We start from the raw sequence: 27,750 nt of genomic DNA, 5'->3' as shown, positions 1-27,750 counted from the left end.
AACTATTTTAAATGTACTTTGCTAAATCTTTTAGAATTATTCAGCATGCAGCTTTATTGAACTGGTATTAACATGTTTAACTTGTTACACAGCAGGACGACTGAAATGAAGTAGAGAGGGCAAAAAGGTGAAACTAAAAAGAAATGGTGAACAGTTGTTACAGTTGCAGTAGATTTACATGCATTTTAAATGTTGATTTCAATCAAACCTAAAATCTTGATATTGATAAAAAAGTACATTGACAAGATATGGACAGCAGCTGATAAACAAATGTAAAATGTAAAACAATCCCTAATAGAATCCAGCTGGGATGTTAATTTGTCCAGTATCTGGTGGAGGTGAGGTGAGCAAAGAGGGCTGGCCTGAATAATGGTCTGCTATGATGGTGAGATTTCAGAGCTAATCATAACCCACTATAATTAACTGTGACTGTTATCATCATGGAAAGCCTGTAAATGTAATTGATCCTTAAGCTGCTGCTGATTCATAATCATCTCTCTGTCTATTTTAAGATTTCAATGAGGCCGTTTAGATGCTGTCAGATTTAGTATTCTAGACATCAAGTAAAAAGGTATTACATTTATGTGAACAGCTATCCCTTTCAAACAAGTTACATGAATGAACTAAGGTTCACTACTTTTACTGGTTGGTAATCTAATGGCAAGATTAAAAGAATTCTGGGAATTAATGATGAAAATGTTTAGTGTGACGTGCTGGTCTTCAGGGACATTGAGCTGCACTATGTGGATCAGGTGGGGATTGTAGCAGCAACACCAGGGCACAGATTCACTCCACTCATTCTCTTCTCTCGCACAGAATTGCTAAGCTAATCAGCTTACAATAGATCCATCAGCAAGAGCTCTCAAACGCCTTGCAAATGTTTGTGTATGTACAAGATAAGGTGAGCAGAGAAAAGGCTGCTTTGCTCACAAATTAAACATTATCAAAAAAAATGTTCTCTGTGTTTGAAACAAGTGCATGTGATCAGTGCTTTTAGCCCCATCAGAAGACTTCAGCATGCCCAAAACAACACGCCAACCATGCACCCCTGCACAGCGTCTTATATTTACACACATGAGGAGGTTTCCGGTACGAGGTGGGGCTCTCTTTCTCTCTAGGGTTACCTTGGGCATCGGCTCCATCGCCGGACAGGGCTGCGGTACTCTTGCTCCTAGCTAGTGAAGCCTGGGTGGGTGTAAGCAGACGACTGAGGACACCGCTGTCCAAGGGGGCAGCCAAGGAGCGGAGAGCTATAGACACGGTGTGCCGAAACAAACACGAAAAACAGAGCAGACAAAAGAGAAAGAAGAGACAGCGGTTGAGGAATAATCACAAAGTATGAAGGAGAGGGGAATGACACCAATGTGATTTAAAATGCAAGAATCAACACAAAATCCAAAGATAAAGTGATTGTATTTCAAATGTAAACAGTAGGCGGATGACATAATTAAGGTGAGACTCTCAATGCTGGAGACATAAAAATATATTAGTGAAATAAGGGGAGGTAATGAGAAGCAGGACCAGGCTGTGGAAGTGGAGGTGAAAAAAAGGGGAACACAAAGCCAAGACCAAGGAATAACTAAGGTGTTTTACATTTGAGGTATACATTGAACTTGATAAAAAAAAAAATTCTTATATTAAGCATTTGACTTTAGTCTGGTGTCAAACTGCAGTTTTACAAAATGCAGTTGGAAAACATTGAGTTTGGTGAAACTGACCAAACTTGATAAAATGTGATATAATGTTAAAAAGTCTTAATATAGGCACAAAAAGCTCTTGCTGTCATGAGATTTATGTTTTTAACCACAGTTACAAATCCAAAGTGGGGAAAAACCAAAAAAACTTAAATGTCTCTTTTGAATGATCTGTTTATTTGCGTTTCCTCCTTGGCACCATATGGATCCACCTTTGCTTATTGTGAAGTGGGTTGAGACAGTTAAGAGCGATTACTGAATTTTTGATGTGGCTGAGGACGCTCTGTATTGAGAATGTGCTTTCAGCAGTGGCATCAAAGGGTGGTAGACAACGATGGCGTCTACCAAACAAGCGTGAACTGTGTTGGGTAAACTTGTGATCTGTCAATCACAACACTACACAAGGATCTTCTATATGGTTTTTCAATGGTAAATACATTACAACTACTGTAGGAGTCTAAAGATACCTGAACACAGAATTTAAAATACATAAGGCACAAATAATTGCGGAGTTCAGGGCCACATTCTTCATGCATCATGTTGTACAAATATTGTAAGGTTCGAGTTATACAGATATGGTAAAGTGCCAATACATTTATAAGGTAAAAGTAGGATCTCATAATGAGTAAAATGTCAGGCTGTGCTAATATTAAATCTAATATTATGATTCTTATTATTAATTACAATATTATTAAAATGGCTACTTTTATTATAATTAGATAAATTATTCCTGCAGGTTCAAGGTGTTCTTGTAAGAATGGAGTGTTGGCTGGGACCTCAAGGATCACCTTTGCTTATAAGCCACAATCTTATCCTGTGTACAATAAATACACCTCTTCCTGAGACAACAACTCTTAAGATGAGCTTCGAAGAATGTAATAATCCAGTACCATATGAAATAGTCAAAAATTGTACCCAGATAACCCAGTAATCTATGTACAAATAAAAGGGTCCAGGTCCCCATCAAGACATTTTGTGTCTTCAGATAGGTAATGACGATAGTTATAACACACACACACACACACACACACACACACACTTTGGCTAATGTCATTTGGAATAGAAAACAACAGCATTTACACAAACAAAAAACACATTGTATTAACACGAACAAAGAGCTCATTCCTGGTGAGTAGCTCAGTGAGCGAGAACTCCCTGAAAGAATGAAGAAACAACAAGGATGGGTTAAGACGAACTGGAGGCTCAAGGCAGTAGTATGCATCAAGAGATTTGAGGACATGTCTGTTTTAAAACAGCAATGACATCAGCAGGTTGTATCGTTTCTTAGGTGGAAGAAGATTTGATATAAGATAGTGTCAGTGTAAGGACGAGGCAAGAGAAGTACACAGGGAAAGAGACCCTGTATGACCCACAGATTGCAAACAGAACAAACCTGTTCATGCTACCCACCTCCCCCACCCCATATTAACCCCACGTCATTCTGCTAGCTTATTTTGCCTGTTAATGAATCAAACAAAAGCAGGGCAGGCCAGTTAAGCAAACGCATTTTGCACTTATTTGTTAGTAAATGGCAAACAGGCACATGTCAATTGTCCCGGCTGGCACTTAAGCACCTGATTCATCTGATGTGGGTTTCTCTGGTTTGGTGGCGGGCTGGGTTTTAGCCCCCACTCGAGAGAGGGAGGAGCTTCGCTTCTTCAGTTTTGGGCCTATAAACAGAGCGGACAGGAAGTGTTCAAATCAATCAGAAGTCAGAGCCTCATCTGTCTCAGAGCACGCGATTACTATTTGCTATATTTTAGTGTAGTGTGAATGAGGCGAAGAGTATTCTATAATGCAGATACATTCTGACAAATCAACCTTAAAGCTGAAGTATGTAACCGCTAACTTTTTCAGTGTTAAAATACTTTCTCCAATCCGAGTTTAATATGAAGAGACAACTAAGAGTAAGCCATTGAGAGGTTAATTTTCTCAAAAACTGTAAACAGTATGTCTCTGTGGCACTATAAAACTTCTTGTGTTTGTTGAGCAACTCGCTTAGATCCCACCCAACAACGTAACTCAACCAAGGGTGTCAGCTTGGGACGAGACCAAAGTCTTTCTAGCTAGTCAGTCCACTGTCAACCATCTTCGGAACGTTCTCGGGAGGCTATTTCCAGTCATGCCAGTGCTCCTATCTACTTCAATGGGAAAACACTGAAATCTAAAAAAAGTCTGGTCAAGATTATAATCAATGAACAGATTTCAAATCAGCAATAAAATGTGATAATTTTGGAATCATAAATTGTGCTTCTTTACTTAATTTTACGCTAAAACACGCAATTTCCCCGACTTGTATATTTAATGTAATGCAATAAATTGAATGGCATCTATTCTTATATTATTTTATTTGTTTCCCTGTCTCAACCTTGGGACTCTTATCCTGAGGTCACCAGAACCATCTGGATCCAGATCCATTCCTGCTTCGTGTTGGACTCCACTGCTACGTGTCGCTGAATGATGATGACTTTGGCAGCCTGTGCCAGCCAAACATCACTTCAGTCTATTATGATGGACTTCAGAGGATGAACTGATGCCAACTCTAACCATAAGACATGGGATACTTCATATGCCATTGTCTGAACCTTGGATTTAGGATGGACCACACCTAACCTCACCGAAATTACCAGCCAGGTTGAAATGCGTTTCACATCCCTGATCTCTGCCTGCATCACCTCGGTCTATTTATGGACTACGATCTTGAAATGGAATGCATAGACTATCAATTGCCAACAAAAGCCTTCATCAGCCAATTAACAAGGACAATTGCATATATGTGAACATCTGCAGTTAATCCAGGATGGTCTTCAAAGACATTAGTCATTAATCTTACAGTTCAAACAAAATCGATGTTTAAACACTGACCCTAAACACTTACTTAGTTTAATAATTTTAAACCATGACTTTAACTATACATAAGTAATATTTACATTATATTCATGATGTTAGCCAGAGGGGGAAGTCTGTGAGTCTGGTTTCTCCAAAGGTTATTTTTCTCCATTAATCAACATCTTATGGAGTTTTGTGTTCCTTGCCACAGTCGCCTTCAGCTTGCTCACTGGGGTTATAAATACATTACTGAATTACGTATTTTTTTTAAACACAATTAACAATCGTATTTTATCTAATTACACAATGATGATTCATTGACATTATAGACATTAGTTTTATCGTCTGTTAATGCTGATCTTCTGTAAAGCTGCTTTGAAACGATGTGTGTTGTGAAAGGTGCTATACAAATAAAATTGACGTGACTAATGTTTGCTTGTTAGCGAGTTGATTGACAGGCGATATCTGTATCTAAAAGGTGATTGGCTCTTTTACCTGTAAGGTGGGACATCCTTTCTACATCTGTTGACCATTCTGGTGCTAGAGCTTCTTGGTTGAGCGTTCCAATTTCTCCCATTCATTTAAATAAAAGTGGCCTGCCTCTGCTAAATGGCGGGACTATCTGACTGTTTAAACAACAGCAGACGAGGGGTGTTTTTGGAAAGCAGTTTTGAAAACATTGTTTATTTTTACAATTACGTTCGTATGTGTCATAGAAATTACATACATCAGCTTTAAGTCATCATAAGGATCTGTGATTTCCATTGATATGAGCAACCACTGGCGATGCAACAAATTTGAGCAGAGTTCAATTGTATGCAAATGAGTAGGTACATGATGCATTGCCTATCAATGAGAAAGCAGACAGTTATCTTCCACCTGATATAGTTGAATACAGAGGTCAAGTAGGAACACCTAGCAACCAACAGCACAGATGCTCGGCGACCTCCAGCAATTTAATCACTGCCAGTGTGAATGGGGCTTATGGCCATTTATATAAATAGTTATCTCTAAAATTACAAGAGAAATGTGAACCATGCTTGTTGTTCAAGTGGTTAATGCATGCAGATACCCATGTAATCTCTTGTCTTATCCCTTTTAATGTGTGTATTTGCATAAAAAGGGAATTTTAACTGCTAAGCTAGACAAAATACAGGCTTGTAAACTCTAGAAAGATGATCAATGAGACGTGGTGATTGTGTATCTGACTGCTCAGATGAAAATTATGAGCAATCACTATCTCAGTATGCGGAAATAGAAAATAACAGCAATGGAGGAAGGGCGGGGGTTCGGCACCTGTCGTTTCCACCTGAGGCTGCTTATGCACTTCTTTAGAGGCCTGAGGGGCATTGCTAGGCAACCGGTTCAAAGATGAACTTCTCTGCTTTGCACCTGAAGGACAAGAGAGCTCAGCACCTTAATCAAGAACAAATGTTTAATTCGAGAGAGCATAAAAATATGTGCCACAGACTAAACAAGCCGCAAAAAAGTTAAAGTCTAAAATTTGTGTTCTGTGGCATCACACTAGATTGAGCTTAGAGATGATGACTCCAACACAAACAGTGTCTGATGTGAAATGGGCTGAGTCATGGGCAACTGCACCTGTGGAAACTGTGGGGGAAAACAGCATATTCACAACAATTATATGATGCAGATAGCAAAAACACGTACTCTACTTTCAAATCAACAAAATGCTGGATTTGCATTCGAATAATATATTATGTAGTGAAGATCAACAAATGAACCACAGGAAGAGACACCGGTGTGACTTGTGATGAGGTTGTGTTTGGATTTCATAAACAGCATTAAAGTGTTTCCTGTACAATTCTGTTTTTGCAACAGGGCTAACATTAACTAGGACTATTTGACATTAATAATTAAATGGATTCAGTGAATGATTCATTTGAATTAAATAAATAGGATTATTCTGGAGTTTGAGAGTCTTTTGATTGATTCATTTAAAGAACCAACTCGGAGTCATTCAGACTGCAAACTCAAGACTCGTTTAAAATATGAATTTGTCATGGCACTGCAGATTAGCACTATACACGAGTAGTGGTGCAGAAAAGACTGATTTAAACACATGCAAGACGGTCATCAATAACAGTGGCTGCTTTATCACGATTTCTCACATCTGCTGCATGACATTCATCCTAAATAAAAAGTGAAGGGAGGAGAAAGGGTAGGGTGGACACTTACTTTTAACTGGAGAATTAAGGAGGGTGGATGAGGATGAGAGACGCTTGTTGATTACTGAGTCAGTCTGCTTCAGGTTCATAGTAGAGGAAGAACGCTTGTCTATAGGGGCACACGTACGCACACACGCACAGACAGACAGACACTAGGATTATATGGGGGTTTGCAAGTGCTAAGCTGTGTTTAATTACTCTAATGCAGGCTAGTTTTTCTACATGTTATGGACAGGGTAACAGCTAAGCATAATAAGCAAAAAAAATTAAAGTATGCTGAATAGTAATTAGTAGTAGTCATCTGTAATGAGAATGCTGGAAATACTGCAATTCCCAGATCATTCAAATAGCTTTCCTATATTATGAAAGTCAATTCTGGCCATTCATGTAAAATGCATACCTCTGATTATATGTTGCAGATGAAGGAGCAATTTGAACAATGCATACAAATATTTGTACTTTCTAAACTTTACTTATTAAGATATGAGTCATCAGTACTATGAACCTTTACTATTAACTAAAGGTTCGAACTACTATACCATAGTGCACCCAGTCAAAAAAAACGCAGGAATAGCAGTTAGTAAACATTCAATAAGAGCCATTACATCTGTATGAAAAGGGGAAAACTGAATAAACTAGTGAAAGCACCATCAACCATCACTAAAAGCAACATGCATCACGGGAAACTGGGTAGGTGCTGTGCAATCCATGGCCTGTAGGAACATTAATATCAAGTGGAGAAAAATTATTATTATAAATGATAGAGAGGGTCAATGAGAAACAGACAGTAAAGTCCCGGATGGGTGAAGACAGGGTGTGTGGTGAATATCCCCAATCAGATTAGTGCTTGTATGAGTAAAGGTAGTTTGTGCCAAGTCACGCGGTGGGCAGGCAAACAGTATAAACCACCTTGTGATGTCTGACTCCTGGGCGGCTTGGAGACTGGAGAGGCAGGGGAGACAACTATAGAAATCAGGGAAGAGGTGGAGCCGCTGTCACTCTGTCCTGTGGGAGAGGCAGGGATAGACAATTCGCTATTGGAAATGGACTCTCCCTCCATGGTGGAAGATATAGGTGGAAAAACCAACAAAAAACATGACTCCCATCCTTGTGTGGTATTGTGCAGTCTAGAACTGCCACATCACACAGACAAAACAATTGCAACACCACAACAAAGTTTGTTCAGCAGAGTTGAGTATTCATACCAGCAAACATATGGGTGGCCTGTGGATTCTTTGTCAATCAGTGAATCAGGGCTTTTCATTTTTGGAATGAAAAGCTGTTGAATGTATCATCAGGTCCTTCTGATGTTTTTGGCTTTAAGAACAGCCCCTTACCGTTTTTATTGTCAGAATCTGGGAGTCCACCCCAGGACCATCTCTTCTGTCTCTGCTCTACTCGCTGGCTACGCTCCAGGGTGCGTCTCATCACTGCCTCATAGTGCTCCTACACACAGACAGACTTTGTTAAACAAATAAAGCCATTATAAATCCTCTGAGCGGTGTTGCAGTGAAGCATGGTGAGGGTGTGGGTGTAAACACTAAAACAAACATAAAGCCCATGATTCCTGTTTTTTGCCAGATACAGAACAAAGCACACATGACTCCTGCTGTCCCGCTGCAAGACTAACAAAATCACCTCCGAGTCATGTACTTGTACATACAGTTTTCCCAAAAGAGTGTGTTAATGATGCTATTGAACCATGGATAATATTTAAATTTATAGTTATGCTCCCATTAACAGGCAGGACAATCGTTTCTCTAATAAAAGAGTATTATGGTAATGGCAATACTGCCATGCCATACTAACACTGGGATAAATTATAAATAATCCATCTGTAGTTTGTCATTGAGAGGAAACATTTTAGGTTTAAGACAAAACAATCAAACACATGAGCTGTCCAAAAACCCTAGACAGCATTTTAAGGCATCTCAGTAATGGTACTGACACAAAGTCTATTCCAAAAGGTAGGCAGCAAAGTTATGTTCTAGGAAACTTTGTTTTTGCCAAATTTTTAGGCAGCATCACATAAATCCTTCAAAGAGAAGGTCTCATAATGCTTTTCGATGACAAAACAAAAACATCAAACTTTAGTAAAACCAATAGCAATCCGCATCTCTCATAAGTTTCTGCTTATGTATATTTTGGAACAGAGCTATGCTGTCAAATGTAAGTGTATATGAACAAGTAGGGCCCTATGATTTCAGCAATGTGAAAAACACAAACAGAATTGTGGAAATTGTGGAATTAACTATTAACTAATTTATGCAGAGCATGCATTAAGACTATAAATTTATAGAATTAAAACACAGCCTTTTGTGGTTCAACAACCACACTAGCACATATCACAGTTTTAATTTGATTATTGAGCATTAATACATCACTTTTTTACTTTTAAGCCATACAGCGAACTGATTATCCAGTTATGTAAAGCTGTCATCAAAAACATACAAACACAAATAGCTTCATTCGTCTTTCCAGCAAAATAAAAGCAAAATTTAATTAGAATTATATTTAAGCAATATCTCACAGTGTAGTAAATAAATGGTTCCATCAATGCTTTCATTAAAATTGTGCTAATCTGCTCTGCAGCGTAGCATTTGACAAAAATTACACAAATAAACGACTTCAATATTGTGTTTTGGATTGTGCTGAGGGTCTGTATAGAAGTTTTTTCAGTTGATTTCAAATTTGATTAGAATTAAATTTAATTAGAATTCGTTTTTTGATGATAACGTTTAATTAAACTTTAAACTCAATTCAGAAAAAATAAAACAGAAAACATGGAATTTGGGAAAAATAAAAAACTGTGAGACCGAGAAAATTCATTCACGAAGTAACAAACACAAAAACACATTCAGATCCGATTTTGTGAAGGATAAATAAAAGCAGTACATGTTGCTATTGACTTAGCTCTTTAGCATGGCTTAAGTTATACTCTTTGTGTATAGGATTATACAGCCTTTAGGAAAAGCCTCTTCAGCATTTACATTTTGCAGAAGGGGGTTCAAAGCCTAAGACCCTTTAAATAGGCAAAACCTTTTCTTCCTCTAATTTCTGTTTCCTCTTTTCCTCCACTGCCACTCTCCGCTGTTCCTCCTTCCTGCGCTGCTCTTCCAGCTTCTTCTGTCTCTCTTCCATCTGTCGCTCCACCTGAAGCTGTGCCTTGCGCTCTCGCTCCAAAAGTTGGGACTCACGCGCCACTGAATAAATCACACAAGGTGTACGTAAGCATGTGTGTGTTTGAATGGGGTCATTCCCATGATATGTGTTAACTACAAGAGAACAACATTAATGAAATATCACGTCTAATAGTATGTCTACTGGCATGGTAGAAATCCACTCAATACCGCTTAAAATGCATGGCATCAATTGAATACTTGAAAACCAAGCCACAGCTAATCCCAATGAAAGCATGCAATCTGCATTTAAAATATGAATTAAATCCAGCAAAATGCAACAATGAGAATTAAGCACTAAATACACCAGAAACCCCAGCACTAATGTCAGACTTTTGAATGCCAAGACAGCCATTTCAGCCACTGCCATTTTTTGCATCTCGATTGCATAAAGTTGAGCTTTTCAGAACTTTTCTCCACACATCTCCATGCCAGTGGACAAATACGGTAATTGTGTGTATGTGAGTGAGATGCGGCACATATTGGTGTGTTTACACTAGTAAAAATGTTTTGCTTTTTCACCTTGCTGCTTTTCCTGCTCTTCTCTTCTTTCTTTGGCCACTCGGAGTTTGTCGTCTATCCTAAGGGCTGCCCCATCAATGACTGAGAACAAAAACACACATCATTACACTATGTCAGTGCAAGCATATCATGTGAAATCGGAACACTTCCTGAGCCATGAAAAGGCTCTTGGCCATTTGCACCTGTATCTGACACACAGATAATCCTCTCGCATAGTCTTACATGAGGCTCAGGTTACAGATTCAGCTATGAGCTCACCACATCTGATATAGTATTAACACTGAGTCACTGTGTGTCGATGAGGACACTCTAAAGCAGAGGATTACAAACTAGGGCCTGCAGGCCAAAGTTGGCCCATGATGACAATCTTTACTGAATCTTTTTGTTTTATTTTTGCATAACAAAAACAATAGCTTATTTGAAAGTAGAGAGTATACTTGATTTAATTTTTTTAAATGTATATGAATGCAACAAAGTCGAAGATGGGCATTCAATACCGCCAGACAGGACCTAGCTGGCTTAACATAGTCTGAGCGGGAACTGAAGAAGTGTCAAGAAATGACACGTAATTAGGTGGACTCGTGCAACAAGTACAGTCATCCGAAATGTAATTTGGCTTGAACGCGCACTATACGCTGTGCACATTTCATATGTGCGTGAATGTGACCACTGAAGCGCACCCGTGAAGCAGGCTTGATGAAGTCATATGATGGAGCATTTCAATATAAACAATGGTTCAATTTAATCCAAACTCCGCACATCATTACGACAAGCACTATAAGTGAACAGACCAGGAATCTCAAAAATCCCTTTTCTGCCCTGCCAGCTAGACAAAAAATGTAATGCTGTAAACTAATTCTTCATATTTCATCACCTTATTCTGACTAAAAACAAAACTGCCTAAACTAACTGCCTAAAAACAGAGAGCTGCAAGTTTTTTTAATAACCATAAGATACAATGCCATATTTCGGCAGGTTCTTAATCATAAGCATATTTTGGAGTCAAGAAATTAATAGGACTCTCAATTTTGTAATTTGCAGGGATGTGCTTTGTAGCTTTTATTTCCTTTCATAATATAATGCATTCAGCCTTAATCCATCACCTCTTAAGAAAAGAAGCAAAAGTACAATTCAAATTTTTGATCACAACAGGAAAACAGTTTTAATGTCAAATACAAGTAGGCTAAATGCAATACTATGCAAAAACATTTTACAGCATTATTTAATTCAATAATCCTATTACATTTGGCAGTCCTAACAAATGGTAATACTGAGTGAAATCCAGTACAATGTGTAGCCTAGGTCTGTGATAAGAAATATCTTTAATATATTCTTTCACAAAACAATATCCTACTTTATTGTATTACGTCATGCCATTGTATCTTCATCTCTCCAAAACGCTGTAAAACTGCACTGTGTGTTCTACTAAAACTACTGTGTGTTTAATGTGAGGAGATGCGCTGTTCTTAAAGAGACAGTAACCATGTTTTAAGAGACATTTAAATTTAGTAGACATTTTTAGTAGACATGATTTTGTTTTTCTCCCCTTTTCTCCCCAATCTGGAATGCCAAATTCCCAATGCGCTCCAAGTCCTCGTGGTGGCGTAGTGACTCAATACATTTTGACAAGAAAAGAAGCATATACAGCGTCAAATTTCAGTCATTTTAAAATTGCGATTAACTACACAAATATTATACGAATAATCATGATAAAAAAAATGCAATCGACTGACAGCACTAGTTTAACTATAGAACTGCCACATCACACAGACAAAACAATTGCAACACCACAACAAAGTTTGTTCGATAGACAAAATATTGATACATAATATTTGTTACCTGGCCTGGTCTGGCTCTTTGTTATGCTGGCTGGAGCTGCAGGTGTTGGGGAGTTTCCTGCCTGGCTGCGCCGTTCCTCTGCCTGCGCCTGTGCAGCCGCAGCTGGAAATGCAACAACATGCATTCAGATCAATAACTGGTAGCACTAGTACTGCTAAAACAAAAGGAAAAAGGCAACAAGCATGTCTAGAGCATGGTTTAAACTCAGAGACCCCACATAGGAATGCTTGATTCTATGAAATCTTATGGATTATACTTCAGCACAAATTAGACATTTGTCCTGCCTGTTGCTGACTGCCCATATGGAATGCTTGAGATTTTGTTACATAATATGGGGCAAGAGTGTTGGGCCAATAAGACATTGTATATACTGTTTGAGTCAAAGTAAAAGTAAATTATAATAATGTTCTACTCCCACTTTGCTCAACACAAAACACCTTTTAAAACTCTCTTCAGCAGTATTGCTGCCGGCAGCAGATCAGGAGGAAGGAAGGATATGGAGAAAGCATGACCAACAAGCCTGTATGCCTTTGTTACAGTTCTCTCCAGCCACAGAGAGGCTGAGAGAGAGAGAGAGAGAGGAAGAGAGAGGTTGTTTGTTGAGAAATTGGTAATGCTGAGGGTGAAGGAGGATAAATTGTCTGTATGGTGAAAATCAAGATCCTACTGATAGACCGTTAGCTAAAGAGAGGGCACCACATGGCACATTCTACTAAATAAGAACAGGCCATTTCTCAAGCTCCAACTTCTGCTAAAGCCCACTGGATTCTGCTCATTGAGAATGTGTTTTATAAAGTAGACGCTTCACCAGATATTCTTGTGGTCCATAATGAGAGTCAGAGTTCCAGAGGGACATTGAATATTGAGTGTCAGGCTATCTGGTGGGATGTTTGTGCCCAGAGCATGGCATATGCTGCAGTGCGAGGACCCATAAAACTCAAACACAGCAGAAAAGATGGGAAAAAGGCTCCACAGGAAATCTGACCATAAAACAAATATGGTTATCAGCTGGTGGAAATTTACATCACTAACATAAAGAGTTGATCAAGCGGTCAAAGAGCCAATAAATTCTAAATGGGAGTTTAGCCAATGTCTATCAGCTTTAGTCATCTTTGTGCTACTGCACTCCTAAAAGTACAATAAAATATGTTTTAGCAGACATACGCTTGCATTTAGCCTAAAATATATATATTTCTTTTTATAAAATTCTGCACTACAGATTTGTAGTCCAATCAAATGCTCTCTAACGTGCTTCTCCCTACAACCACTTGTATCCGACTAATGCAAATCATGGTTCACGGCAGTCACTTAAATAAATCCTATTGGCAGTGATGCTGTGGTAAGGATTTTTATAGCCAATTCCTATTTTCTTCTCATCAGATCGGCCGAAACCAATTTCAATCATTTAACCTTTTATCAGTCCACTCTTTCATAACATACCCTTTAAGCCACTTTGAATTTAAATAAAATCCTAATTTCTTTTGGCTTTTTTATATTTTAAAGGGGTCATGACATGGTTTTTTTTATTGTATTATTATGTTCCCTTAGGTGCAATTATAGTATTAATATATTTTTTTTTAAGAAAAACTTTTAAAATCTAGTGATTTATGACCTTTTCCCACCCTGTTTCTCATCCTCTGATTCAAACAGTCTGTTTTGGGGCGTTTTCCATTTAAGACTTCAGTGTTAACGCCCACTGTTATGATTGGCTAACGTCAGTGCCTATGTATCAATTATTGACGCCCCAGCCAGAACAATATGCAAGTAAACTAAGTAAAAACACTGTGATTATTCATAATGAATGAAATTGCGCTTTAAAAAGTAGTTTAAAGTTTAAAATAGATTACTTACAGTTTGCGTCGTCGTTGTTCCCAGAATAGTCGGCACGGACTTATCTTTGAGCAACAGTTTTCTGGCAAAGCCAGCATCATATTGAGATTTGTTCTCAAAACAGTCATCCTTAAAATGTACAGAACAAACGCTTAAGTTAACACTGCCGTGACTGGGTCGTCCGCAAAAAATAAACTGCATCCATTTTTCCCTGACGTCTGGATCTTTCGGCAGCTTATTCAGAGGTTTTGTTTGACCACAGCCAGGAACAGCACATCTGTGTGGCATCGTAATTTTCCTGTGCACAAGTAGTCTCTGTCAGAGCTCGCTGTCCATCGACTGAACACTTGTGAGGCGCACGGCGATACTGAAATGAGCGTAGTTGTCTTGCGCTTATAGTGTAGTTATGTTGTGCTGGAGGCGGTCATATGCAAACGCTGTTACGTCACTTCTAACCGACACGTCACTTCTAACCATGAATCCAGAACGAGCTGTATTTTGAGTTTGATTAAATAAATGATTCGTTTAGAATGGGGAGGACGTCTTAAAATATTAAACTTGCAGGACGTTTTAATGATACAAAGACCTCTTATATACCAAAAGATCAAGGCAAATTTGGTTTCTCATGTCATGACCCCTTTAATAAATGTATTTGTCACTTGAGTGTTATTTTCAGAGCAAGCCAATCAGATGAGCCAAATTTTGTTTAGGACTACCTTTGTGCAAGCATTCATTACTATGAACTTACAATTGGTGTTATATGATTTAACAACAAATATATGATTTGAATAAAAAAATATATTGTGGATGAGAATGTGCATTTTAATTTCAAATTTTACCAATATTCAAATGTTTTATTTAAATTTGATAGCTTTAATACTCATAACATTTTCATGCTTTAAAAAATTAAGCAATAATAATTATTAGTAGAAACATTTATTTGTGAAACTACAGATACTGAAATTGAAAAATCTTTACAACTGCACAATGTAAGATTTTTTGGTTAAATTGCATTTACTGATTGAGTACAAAAACATTGTGTTCAAAACAACACCCGTATCATACCCCGATTCACTACAGTACGCCTATAAAAATTATTTTTATTTTGAGCTTTCAGGTCGGATTTGACACAAAATCACTGGCTTACGCCCATTTCACATTGCAAGCGTGATCAGCGCATGAGCGGTGTATTTTTTTCCGCAGTCCATATTAACAGATTCACATTGGAAGAATCAGCAGTGCGTTGGAGCGTCGCGTGAGCTGCAGTGCAGCAGGGGTTTCGGCCATAACCAGAGGACACGCTATAACCGTCGGGTTGGTAATATGCATGTTATGTTGAAGTTCAGTTTTGAAGACACTGCATTCAGCTCTGTCAAGCTGTTTGAAACTCGCCTGCTGTACACTGCTACACATGCCTAGTGTGTGTGCCCCCAAATGTTCGCTCTTGTGAGGAAAGACGCGATACTCTGTATTGTTGTTGTGTTTCATTCAACGGAGAGTCTGAATTGGAGAGTCTGAATTTACACTTTATATCTAGATAGTATTATGATATTGTCAAATATGATTATGATCATATTTGTTTGTTTGCTATGAGAAGTCTCTGATAATCAATGTACCCCTCAAAATCACAATGTAATCAATCTCAAAACTAAAAATAAGCCCCCTATTTGACACGTTTGTGTTTAGTTGTCAGGTAATTGTCACTGGATTTCAAATTAAGTGAAGTTACATCATGCATGATCACTATCGATCATCGTTTTCATGATCGATCATTGCTGCCACATCCGAGAACCCGAGTCAATTCCTAATCAGAAGTATGGTTTATCATTTAAAACTACAGTAAACTGTGGCCTGGGTAGCTCAGCGAGTACTGACACTGACTACCACCCCTGGAGTCGCGAGTTCGAATCCAGGGAGTGCTGAGTGACTCCAGCCAGGTCTCTTAAGAAACCAAATTGGCCCGGTTGCTAGGGAGGGTAGAGTCACATGGGGTAACCTCCTTGTGGTTGTGCTTAGTGGTTCTCACTCTCAGTAGGGCGCATGGTAAGTTGTGTGTGGATCGCGGAGAGCAGCATACAGTGAGGGAAAAAAGTATTAGATCCCCTGCTGATTTTGTATATTTGCCCACTGACAAAGAAATTATCAGTCTATAATTTTAATGATTGGTTAATTTGAACAGTGAGAGACAGAATAACAACAAAAAAAATCCAGAAAAATACATGTAAAAAATGTTTTACATTTAATTGCATTTTAATGAAGGATATAAGTATTCGACCCCTTCTCAATCAGAGATTTCAGGCTTCCAGATGTCTTTTATACAGGTAACTATCTAAGATTAGGAGCACACTCTTAAAGGGAGTGTTCCTAATCTCAGTTTGTTACCTGTATAAAAGACACCAGTTCACAGAAGCAATCAATCAATCAGATTCCAAACTCTCCACCATGGCCAAGATCAAAGAACTGTCCAAGGATGTCAGGGACAAGATTGTAGATCTACACAAGGCTGGAATGGGCTACAAGACCATCGCCAAGCAGCTTGGTGAGAAGGTGACAACAAACGGAAGAAACACAAAAGAATTGTCAATCTCCCTCGGTCTGGGGCTCCATGCAAGATCTCACCACGTGGAGTTGCAATGATAATGAGAACAGTGAGGAATCAGCCCAGAACTACACGGGAGGATCTTGTCAATGATCTCAAGGCAGCTGGGACCATAGTCACCAAGAAAACAATTGGTAACACTACGCCGTGAAGGACTGAAATCCTGCAGTGCCCGCAAGGTCCCCCTGCTCAAGAAAGCACATGTACAGGCCCGTCTGAAGTTTGCCAATGAACATCTGAATGATTCAGAGGAGAACTGGGATCATTTGAAAGTTTTGTGGCCACATGAGACCAAAATCGAGCCCTTTGGCATCAATTCAGCTCGCCGTGTTTGGAGGAGGAATGCTGCCTATGACCCAAAGAACACCATCCCCACCATCAAACATGGAGGTGGAAACATTATGCTTTGGGGGTGTTTTTCTGCTAAGGGGACAGGACAACTTCACCGCAAAGGGATGATGGATGGGGTCATGTACCATCAAATCTTGGGTGAGAACCTCCTTCCCTTAGCCAGAGCATTGAAAATGGGTCGTGGATGGGTATACCAGCATGACAATGACCCAAAACATACAGCCAAGGCAACAAAGGAGTGGCTCAAGAAGAAGCACATTAAGGTCCTGGAGTGGCCTAGTCAGTCTCCAGACCTTAATCCCATAGAAAATCTGTGGAGGGAGCTGAAGGTTCGAGTTGCCAAACGTCAGCCTCGAAACCTTACTTGGAGAAGATCTGCAATGAGCAGTGGGACAAAATCCCTCCTGAGATGTGTGCAAACCTGGTGGCCAACTACAAGAAAAGTCTGACCTCTGTGATTGCCAACAAGGGTTTTGCCACCAAGTACTAAGTCATGTTTTGCAGAGGGGTCGAATACTTATTTCCCTCATTAAGATGCAATTCAATTTATAACATTTTTGACATGCGTTTTTCTGGATTTTTTGTTGTTATTCTGTCTCTCACTTTTCAAATTAACCTACCATTAAAATTAGACTGATCATTTGTTTGTCAGTGGGCACGTGATAAGATGTGCGTATTGATGGTCTCAGAAGCAGAGGCAACTGTGACTTGTCCTCTGCCACCCGGACTGAGGTGAGTAAACGCACCACCACGAGGACCAACTAAGTAGTGGGAATTGGGCATTCCAAAATTGAAAAAAAAAAAAAAAACCTACAGTAAACTACAGCTTATGAGCCTGAAAATATGGAACAAAAGATTTTCTTTAATGTACTATTAAACTTAGAACAGGTCTACAAGCTTCAGAAATACCCACTCACAGCTGAGTTTTCTTTCACTTGTAAACACATTCATGTGACAGACCATGATGTCTGTAAATTCAGAACTTGCTTCATTCGTGTTCAACAATGGATGAAGCACAATGTGCTTTATTGTTTAACATTTAGATGCAAATGTGGTCCTCCTCATGTAAATAAGATTTCACAATGATCAAGTTTGTAATGCTTATCAATGATGCACTCCTGACAACCATTTTATAAGTTATGGTCTTTATTCTTACTTACCATAGTAACAGAAATCCCAGTATTTTTCTGTATCGAGCCGCTGCCATGACGCTATAAAAACATTTCCAGTGTGAAAGCCCTGTGATAAAACACTTGAAAATAATATTAAAGAGCACCTTTTGTGGTTTTTAAACGTGCAAAATTTGTTTTAAAGTTCTCATATAAAACATTGACTTGCATCCAAGGTCAAAAATCAATTTAATTTGCTCATAATTTAAATTGCAGCATTACCTTTTTTTCCCCAGTGTCAAAACAGAATTGTTCAATGATCCGTTCTAAAGCATTCATTCTAAACAACTCCTTTCAGAGAACCTACTCTGCTCTGATTGGTCAGATGTCCTAGTCTGTTGACATTGGTCTACCACTTAGTGTATTGTTTGAGGGTGGGTCAAAGTTTGCGAGTAGCCAATGAAAACCAGAGGCAGGCTTTTTGTTACCAAATTACGTATGTTAGTACAGGTAGTCTGGAATTACTAACGATTCGTTTCAGGCGTTCAGAATCGGTTCTTTCTTTTGGGAGTCAATAACTCCATTAGACGTACACTTCGATTTTTTTAAACTTTGCAGACTTTTTTTTTACATTCACGAACAGCTATACAACACACTACATGAAAGATAATATTTGAAAAACCATAATAGGTGCTTTAAAATATACTGGTAACTAGTTGTGATTGAGTCCTCTGTTCTTGATGTAAAAGTGCTTTGAGTGTAGTGTCAGAAAAGCAAGTAATATATCAGTTTTAAATGTTTAATTGTAGAACATAATATCAACATGAAAATGCCATGTTATGACTCCTGCTCTGAATATTTCCAAGTCATGATCACAGAGGCGATATCCAGGTAAGCTTAAATCATGAGATTAATTCGCCAGAAGAGTAGTGCTGAAACACGACTTACTTAAAGTGTAAAGCCCCGTTCACACAGGCAGCAACATCGCACAAGACAGCGACATCACCCCATTCATTTTCAATGAGAGCACAGCCGCTTCTGGTGACAAACTATTTATAAAACACTCTATACTGCAGAATGTACAATTTTAGAGACAATTCCTTGTCAAGATATCCTAATTTTAGCACAAAGTTTCGTAGTGCAGCTTTAAAGATTGTTGAAATTATGTATAAAGCACTGAAGTATTAACTACCCAAAAATTTACATAATATTTTGATTATAGAGAGAGTCGTTATAACTTGAAAGGAATATACAATACATTCAAGAAAAGTAGAGTTAGGACTGATTTGAAAAATATATCTATTTCTATAAAATGAGTGGAATTATGGAATAAGCTTAAAAACGAATAGAAAATGTGTAAAACAATCAATACATTTAAAAGGATGTTTAAATTTGAGGTGTTCAAAATATATGAAAGAATGTGTTGATAGGTACATTGTAGGGATGGGCACAAGTACTCGAATATTCGGGTACTCGGATGTGGCAGCAATGATCAATGGTGATTATCTCACCATATTTCACTTAATTCAAAATCCAGTGACAATTCCCTGACAACTAAACACACATGTCCAAGAGGGAGCTTATTTTTAATTTTGAGATTGATTACTTTGTGATTTTCAGGAGTACACTGATTGTCAGAGACGTCTCATAGCAACCAAACTGATATACGACAGAACTAAACATTCAAACATAGCCTGGTTTAGATCTGTGATATTAGTCTGATTTTATTTTAGATTTCGCATTCCAAAGATTATAAAAAAATATTTATACATAAGCCGCATTCTGTCTAGCACAACTTCCTTCCCTTCACAGCGGTGCACTGACATTTCTCCCTAAAACTCAAACTTAACGTCAGAATCAGCACGATTGGTGATTGTTGTAAAATGCAGCCTAGCTACTATTGCTAAATTGCGGGACGCGTTTAATAATAAAAAGATCACAAGAGATACCGTTCCCAAGGCGGCGCGCGCTCCGAAACAGACCACAACAAGACAAGCAAAGTATAGGCTACTGTGGGTTTCATGTGCGCGTCTAAACGATCAACTATACACAAAAATATGTCAAAACGACCGGCTTGGAGATTCACTTAAACACACTTTATTTCTTAAATGGACGTAATTATGGAAATAGTTGGGAGAAAATATGGTGTATCAGGAGCCTATTAGACTTCGTCTTAAAGGGGAAGTGGTCTAATCAACATGTTGACGATTGAGCCATTACTGCGAATCAAACAACAAAAGGCAAAGAGAAAATCACTTACAGCTCTTGAATGAATAACTTATGTATTAATAAGCATTAATCTATCTATGATAAACTATGCAGTGTTATTTTACAATTGATTACTTTATTAGATTTCTTTTTAGACCACACCTGAACAGTAATGTTAGTAGACCTTCCTGAAATTAAATCACTGTGCCTATATAATGTTTATCTTTGTTTAATATATATAAAACAAAAAGCATTAATCGGCCATCGGCCGACCCGGATTTGAAAAGATCGGCATCGGCCTGAAAAAAACAATATTGGTCGACCTCAACTAGTGATGTGAGAAAGCAAATTAATATCTTCATGCAGCCAAGAGAAATGTATAAACAAATCAGAAACACATCTTAATTAGACACATAATCTAAAAAAACAGCGCTCCTGCGCAAGATGCTGAATAAACAAAACAAAGGGAAATGAACACGTTTGCCTAGCGTGAGTTTACTTAGAAAAACAAATGGATGTTTGCAAAAGCATACGGTGTGAACAGCTCCTTAGAGTTGGTTTCCCCCCTCACTTTACTTTTGATTTAACAGTTGAGAATATGGACCGAATAAAACTTAATTTATTTTATGCACATAAAAATTTTATGTTGAAAATTAGCCCTGCGATGGACTGGCGACCTGTCCAGGGTGTCCCCCGCCTTTCGCCCAATGTTAGCTGGGATAGGCTCCAGCCCCCCGCGCCCCTGTACACAGGATAAGCGGTTGACGATGGATGGATGGATGGAAGTTGAAAATTAAATGCTCTTTTTTTTTAACAGCCAGGATAGGAATGTTCTATGCAATAACATAATGGTGCTGAATGGTTTATGTATTTATTGCGCCCTTTTGTGGACTAGGGAAACAAAGCCAATTTAAAAATCAGCTGACTTTAAAATTTGAATATTTAGTTCATACATATTAATATTTATTTAATTTAAAAAGTACAATACATTTTCGTGGTTCGGACATTACTGTTTATTTTTGTAATAAAGTTCAGAACAATTTTACTTTAAGTCAATTTTACAAAAATATAGTTGATTAATCGGTTATCGGCAGGTACTGCCCAACTTGGTTATCAGCCTCTGTAATATCCACTATTGGTCAACATCTAGTTAAAAGCCAAGAATGAATCGTTGCAATAATCACCTGAATAGTCTAATAATTGTTCTAAAAATCGTTAGATTAGTCAATTATCACAATAATTAGTTGTAGCCCTAGGGTGCTGTATGTGTGCTTTCACAGACGCTTGTTACAGTGCTCATCTGTAACAGTTCCACTGTATAACAGTGGTAAAACGTTCACATTATAAAATGTGAACAACAATCACAATGGGAATAGGGAACATCATTCAGATCGAATGGTCGTGAGTCATAACATTAGAAAAGTCTCAGCTCTTAAACTACAACAAGCACATTCATTTCGCTCACAAACTTGTGTTTATAGCCATATCGAGTCTCTCTTTTGGAATTATTTAAATGTACCGTGTTTGGGCTTGTTTTTATCACAATGCTGTGCTGTAAGTAATGATGTGATATTTCCCACATTCTGTTTATATTTCATGAATACACACAAATGAATACCCCCAAATAACATACTGTACATGCAAGTTTTTGCCACGTTTTCGTTTATTGCCTCATGAATGATGTCTACTTTTATGAACCAATTTAAATTGAAAACAAATATTCTCAGATTGTGAAATCCATATGAAACCAACGAGAGGTACAGTCTTTCCCATTTGAGCTCATTTAAATTTTTGGAAGAAGACACGCTGTGAATTTACCTCAGAAGAAGTGCATGATCCGATACAGCCTTTCTAACACAAAAAGTGTCCCACAAAATTTCAGTGACTTAATTACTAACCACACATTATCTTGATTTTCTAAAAAATTGCAACTAGGGATGCACATGTTAGTTATGCGCATCTGCTCCGCTTCGCTGACGTTTTTAAACGGAACACGTATCGGTCCGACGAGCCTGATCCAAATCTGTGTGTTAGTCATGTTCATTATGGTCAAGCTCAAAAAAAGACATAAAAGAACCATTAAAACACAATTAAAGTAGTTAATATGACTCGTGCATTTTATTCAAAGCCACCTGAAGACGTGCAATAGCTCTGTGAATCACAAAAGTCTGTGTTTGCGCACACACTCGCAGCTATTTTTAGCCTTCACCCGGTGCACAACATTTGAGCGCTACTCACGAACATCATCTCAGATGTAGATGTTCAATAGTTTGGTTCACTTATAATATGCATTTAGAATGGCACCTGAGGTGCATTTTACCAGAATTTGAATAAAAAGCGAATTAAATTACTGTGAACTTGCTTACAAACAGACAAACTTAAAAGGACTTCCTGGAGAGTTGAGAATGTTAAAAGTAAGACGGTTTTAAAGTTAAAGGTGCACAATTATACTACTATTAGGGCTACAACTAACAATTAATTTGATAATCGATTAATCTTAAGATTATTAGGCCGATTATTCAACTATTCGCAAATTATTGCAAAGATTAATCATCAGCTCTTAACTGATTATTCAGCCTGAGCCCCGACTTAAAAGGTTGGATTAAACGTGCTTACTAACAATAAAGAGGACAAAATCATCTTTTAAAAATACCTCTAAATGACATTCACTGAATTAAAGAAATTCACTGCAAAAATCTGAACTAAAAAAAATTGTTTACTCTATTGTTTTCCATTTAAAATACAAAATACATGTACTTGAGAGGCAACATATAGGCTAATATATTTAGGCTTGCTTTAAGAGAATGTGTATCTTAAGTGTATTTTGTATATAAGTGTATTTTTTCACTTGGTTATACTTATGTGAGTGCAGTAAAGACAAAATACACTTATATTCAAGATCTATTCTCTAAAAGCAAGTCTAAATATCCTATATGCTGCTTCTCAGGTAAATTTTTAGATATTTTAATATATTAGCATTTTTATTCAACGTTCTCAGATAACAATTTTTTCTTGTGCAGTATAGCTGCTAAAGAAAATGTACATTGTTTTAAAGGAGTTTTAGATATTTATATTGGAAAACAAAATCAAATCAAAAACGTATTTTGTTGCAGTGTATAATGGGGTCGAAGAATACCCTCTCTCACCATACTGTTAACTTCAATCCATCTTTAACTCATAAAAAACAAACTCCCTCTTATTAATAAAGCTGCATATTGCATATTTTCTTCACGATAAGTAATGCACAGTGACACATATATTATGATTCAATAAGTCGCAAGCCGTCACGTTCTAATCAAGCAGCATTAAGCATGCATCGAGGGACGAGCGTCCCCGCGACAGAATGTGCCTCAGACGGGTGCAGTTTCAATCTCTCCCCCCTTAGATCGGGACATTTGTGCAACTCATAGAAGAGGCACTGACTGCACAGAGAAATGCCAGTTTCGGAGTTTGAAGTTATTTACATGATCTGCTGCCGTAGTATTTGAACTTTAATAAAGCTATAACTCATTAAATACAACTGCATTTAAGATGTAACGCCGGGGTGTTTCCTTAAAAGAGCTCCGGCTCCACTTATTCCACAACGTGCTTCTGTATTTACTTTTTATTTATTTGTTTATTTTTTATAATTCCCTCATTATTTGCAATCTACACTCACCTAAAGGATTATTAGGAACACAATACTAATACTGTGTTTGACCCCCTTTTGCCTTCAGAACTGTCTTAATTCTACGTGGCATTGATTCAACAAGGTGCTGAAAGCATTCTTTAGAAATGTTGGCCCATATTGATAGGATAGCATCTTGCAGTTGATGGAGATTTGTGGGATGCACATCCAGGGCACGAAGCTCCCGTTCCACCACATCCCAAAGATGCTCTATTGGGTTGAGATCTGGTGACTGTGGGGGCCATTTTAGTACAGTGAACTCATTGTCATGTTCAAGAAACCAATTTGAGATGATTCGAGCTTTGTGACATGGTGCATTATCCTGCTGGAAGTAGCCATCAGAGGATGGGTACATGGTGGCCATAAAGGGATGGACATGGTCAGAACATTTACATTTACATTTATGCATTTGGCAGACGCTTTTATCCAAAGCGACTTACAGAGTACATATTACAGGGACAATCCCCCCAGAGCAACCTGGAGTTAAGTGTCTTGCTCAAGGACACAATGGTGGTGGCCGTGGGGATCGAACCAGTGACCTTCTGATTTACAGTTATGTGCTTTAGCCCACTACACCACCACCACTTCGAGAAACAATGCTCAGGTAGGCCGTGGCATTTAAACGATGCCCAATTGGCACTAAGGGGCCTAAAGTGTGCCAAGAAAACATCCCCCACACCATTACACCACCACCAGCCTGCACAGTGGTAACAAGGCATGATGGATCCATGTTCTCATTCTGTTTACGCCAAATTCTGACTCTACCATCTGAATGTCTCAACAGAAATCGAGACTCATCAGACCAGGCAACATTTTTCCAGTCTTCAACTGTCCAATTTTGGTGAGCTCTTGCAAACTATAGCCTCTTTTTCCTATTTGTAGTGGAGATGAGTGGTACCCGGTGGGGTCTTCTGCTGTTGTAGCCCATCCGCCTCAAGGTTGTGCATGTTGTGGCTTCACAAATGCTTTGCTGCATACCTCGGTTGTAACGAGTGGTTATTTCAGGCAAATTTGCTCTTCTATCAGCTTGAATCAGTCGGCCCATTCTCCTCTGACCTCTAGCATCAACAAGGCATTTTCGCCCACAGGACTGCCGCATACTGGATGTTTTTCCCTTTTCACACCATTCTTTGTAAACCCTAGAAATGGTTGTGCGTGAAAATCCCAGTAACTGAGCAGATTGTGAAATACTTAGTCCGGCCTGTCTGACACCAACAACCATGCCACGCTCAAAATTGCTTAAATCACCTTTCTTTCCCATTCTGACATTCAGTTTGGAGTTCAGGAGATTGTCTTGACCAGGACCACACCCCTAAATGCATTGAAGCAACTGCCATGTGATTGGTTGATTAGATAATTGCATTAATGAGAAATTGAACAGGTGTTCATAATAATCCTTTAGGTGAGTGTACATAAGCTGAAGCTGTTTGGAAGGTTTAGAGTGCATCTGGACCGTGAGCTGTTTAATTCGTCCTCTCCTCAGTCAGGAGCGAGCTGCAGCGCTGCTCTTATCATTAGAGTTTAATGTGTTCCCATGTTATGTTAAATGAGATCAAACGACTATTGAAATACCGTCAATACAATGTTTGTCAACAATTTTTTAATGTCGACGTTGCCGATAACATCGACTAATCATTTCAGCCCTAAATCAGACAATGTCAAAACTTGTCATTTTTTTCTTAAGAAAAACAAATTAAGATGTTCTTAAGAAAATATTTGAGAACATAAATGAATAGTTCACCCAAAAATGAAAATTTGCTGATAATTTACTCACTCTCAGGCCATCCAAGATGTATCGGAGTTTTAGGATTTAATTTCAGGCCTCCTCCTCCTTTAAACAATGCAAGTGAATGTCCTCCAAACTAATCCACATGACACCAGTTGACAAATTAAGTTCTTCTGAAGCCAAACGATTGATTATTTTTAGAAACAAAACAATACTTGTATACTTTTTAACTACAAATGTTCGCTTCCCTGTGACGCGCACTCATGAGAGGGATGACATAAGCTCGTTGGTAAGGTCACGCGTCACGGACCTGGAGGAGGAGGCAGTAAGCTCGTCATTGTTTACAAGAGAAACTTGCACAGACCAAGTGCCATTCACAAACCAAAACAATTTCAAACACTATGTCAGAGGGTTTAGATTTTTAGAAGAGATGGAGTTTTTCGCCCAACCCTACCTATTTGAGCCCGAATACACCTCTCATGAGCGTGCATCACAGGGAAGCGAACATTTGTAGTTAAAAAGTATACAAGCATTGTTTTGTTTCTAAAAATAATCAATCGTTTGGGTTCAGAAGTACTTTATTTGTCGACTGGAGTCATGTGGATTAGTTTGGAGGACATTCACTTGAATTGTTTAAAGGAGGAGGCCTGAAATTAAATACTAAAAATCTTAAATTCTGTTTTGATGAAGAAAATACATCTTGGATGGCCTGAGGGTGAGAAAATTATCATCAAATAAAAAATTTTGGGTGAACTATTCCTTTAAAAAAAATTCAAGAATCATTTAAGATTTGCAGGAACATTCTTAAACTCTTATAATATATCCCAAGAACATTCATATTTTTTTTTCTTAAGCATATTTTCATGAATCCGGCCCAAGGTTTTTTTTTTTTTTTTTAACACCGGCTAGTTGTTTAGTACTCAAACAATTTGTCATTTTGCACATACATGGCTTTAAATAGCTTAAAATATTTAACTGCAACTACTGATAGGTTCAAAATATCAGCCAAAGAGCAGGCTGGGTAATTCCTGCTGATGTCAAAGTACCATACCAATATACACCTGCACCAACTGTTTCACTGAATTACATATTTACATTTTAAGCTAGCTGTGCTGAAATTAATTTAGTGTTGTTCTATTTTTGTTCCCTTCAGTGTCTGAATGGCTCATTTGAATCTCAGGATGACCTACGAGTAGGAGAGATCTGTCTGAATAGTAGACATCATAGTCCGTCATATCCACTGAATATGCAAATTTCATCTGAGTCATATTCTGAACCTCACACTGTGGCCTCTGCAACACACAGCATGCAAATGAACACAGGCCCCACAATGGAAACATAATGGAGACATTATCTGGACCAAGACCTTGTGTCACAAAAGCAAATACATTCATGATGCAAAGACAATCTCAAACTGACCTCAAACTGATCCTTAGTGAAACTCTTATTAGTATGCATGCTCTTTATGGGCTAATAAAGAGTAATGTTTCAATGAAACAGACAAACAAACTAGTGGTCGACTGATATGGGGTTTTTAATGGCCAATGCCGGTATATCCAGAGAGCAGGGTGGCCATTAGGCTGATACAATGCCAATATATCACATAATTTAATATAGTAAAAAAACAAACATAATATTGCTAAAAAAAATAAAAATAAACTCTTATTTAGCACAATATTTACTAAAATTCACACAAAACTAAAAAAACAATATTGTATTTTAAATGGTAGATAGCAGTTTCTTCAGTTTTCTGTTTAGTCATCAAAAGTTTGTGCTATATTGTTAATATATTGGGACTGAAATAACAGTACATACAGTAGTCCAGCTACCACGGATGGCATGTCCACGTTAGCAATCACATTTTCTCAAAAAATACTGAATCAAACCAATTGTACATACAGTGCATAGTGAATAAGACATTTACTTACAGCACATGTGAAGCGCTTTTACCCTAGGCAGCAGACTTGCTACCTTGCTGCCTAATCAGTTAATGGCTTAACTGACAGCT

The 27,750-nt window shown here is 38.1% G+C and overlaps 1 protein-coding gene across 1 annotated transcript in view; it reads right to left on the bottom strand.

The window, feature by feature from the left end:
- map7d3 (MAP7 domain containing 3) overlaps window positions 1-27,750 on the bottom strand; it is a 56,631-nt gene that overhangs the window by 12,940 nt on the left and 15,941 nt on the right. The window contains 9 exon segments of the mRNA XM_052149437.1: window positions 1,125-1,250; window positions 3,269-3,364; window positions 5,820-5,915; window positions 6,723-6,821; window positions 7,622-7,717; window positions 8,050-8,158; window positions 9,752-9,915; window positions 10,414-10,494; window positions 12,253-12,354. Coding sequence (XP_052005397.1) covers window positions 1,125-1,250; window positions 3,269-3,364; window positions 5,820-5,915; window positions 6,723-6,821; window positions 7,622-7,717; window positions 8,050-8,158; window positions 9,752-9,915; window positions 10,414-10,494; window positions 12,253-12,354 — 969 coding nt within the window.

This window comes from Xyrauchen texanus, chromosome 19 (assembly GCF_025860055.1).
Source record: "Xyrauchen texanus isolate HMW12.3.18 chromosome 19, RBS_HiC_50CHRs, whole genome shotgun sequence".
Classification (NCBI taxonomy): Eukaryota; Metazoa; Chordata; class Actinopteri; order Cypriniformes; family Catostomidae; genus Xyrauchen; species Xyrauchen texanus.
Note: the sequence above shows the minus strand (reverse complement) of the source record. Positions and strands in the feature narration are given on the sequence as shown.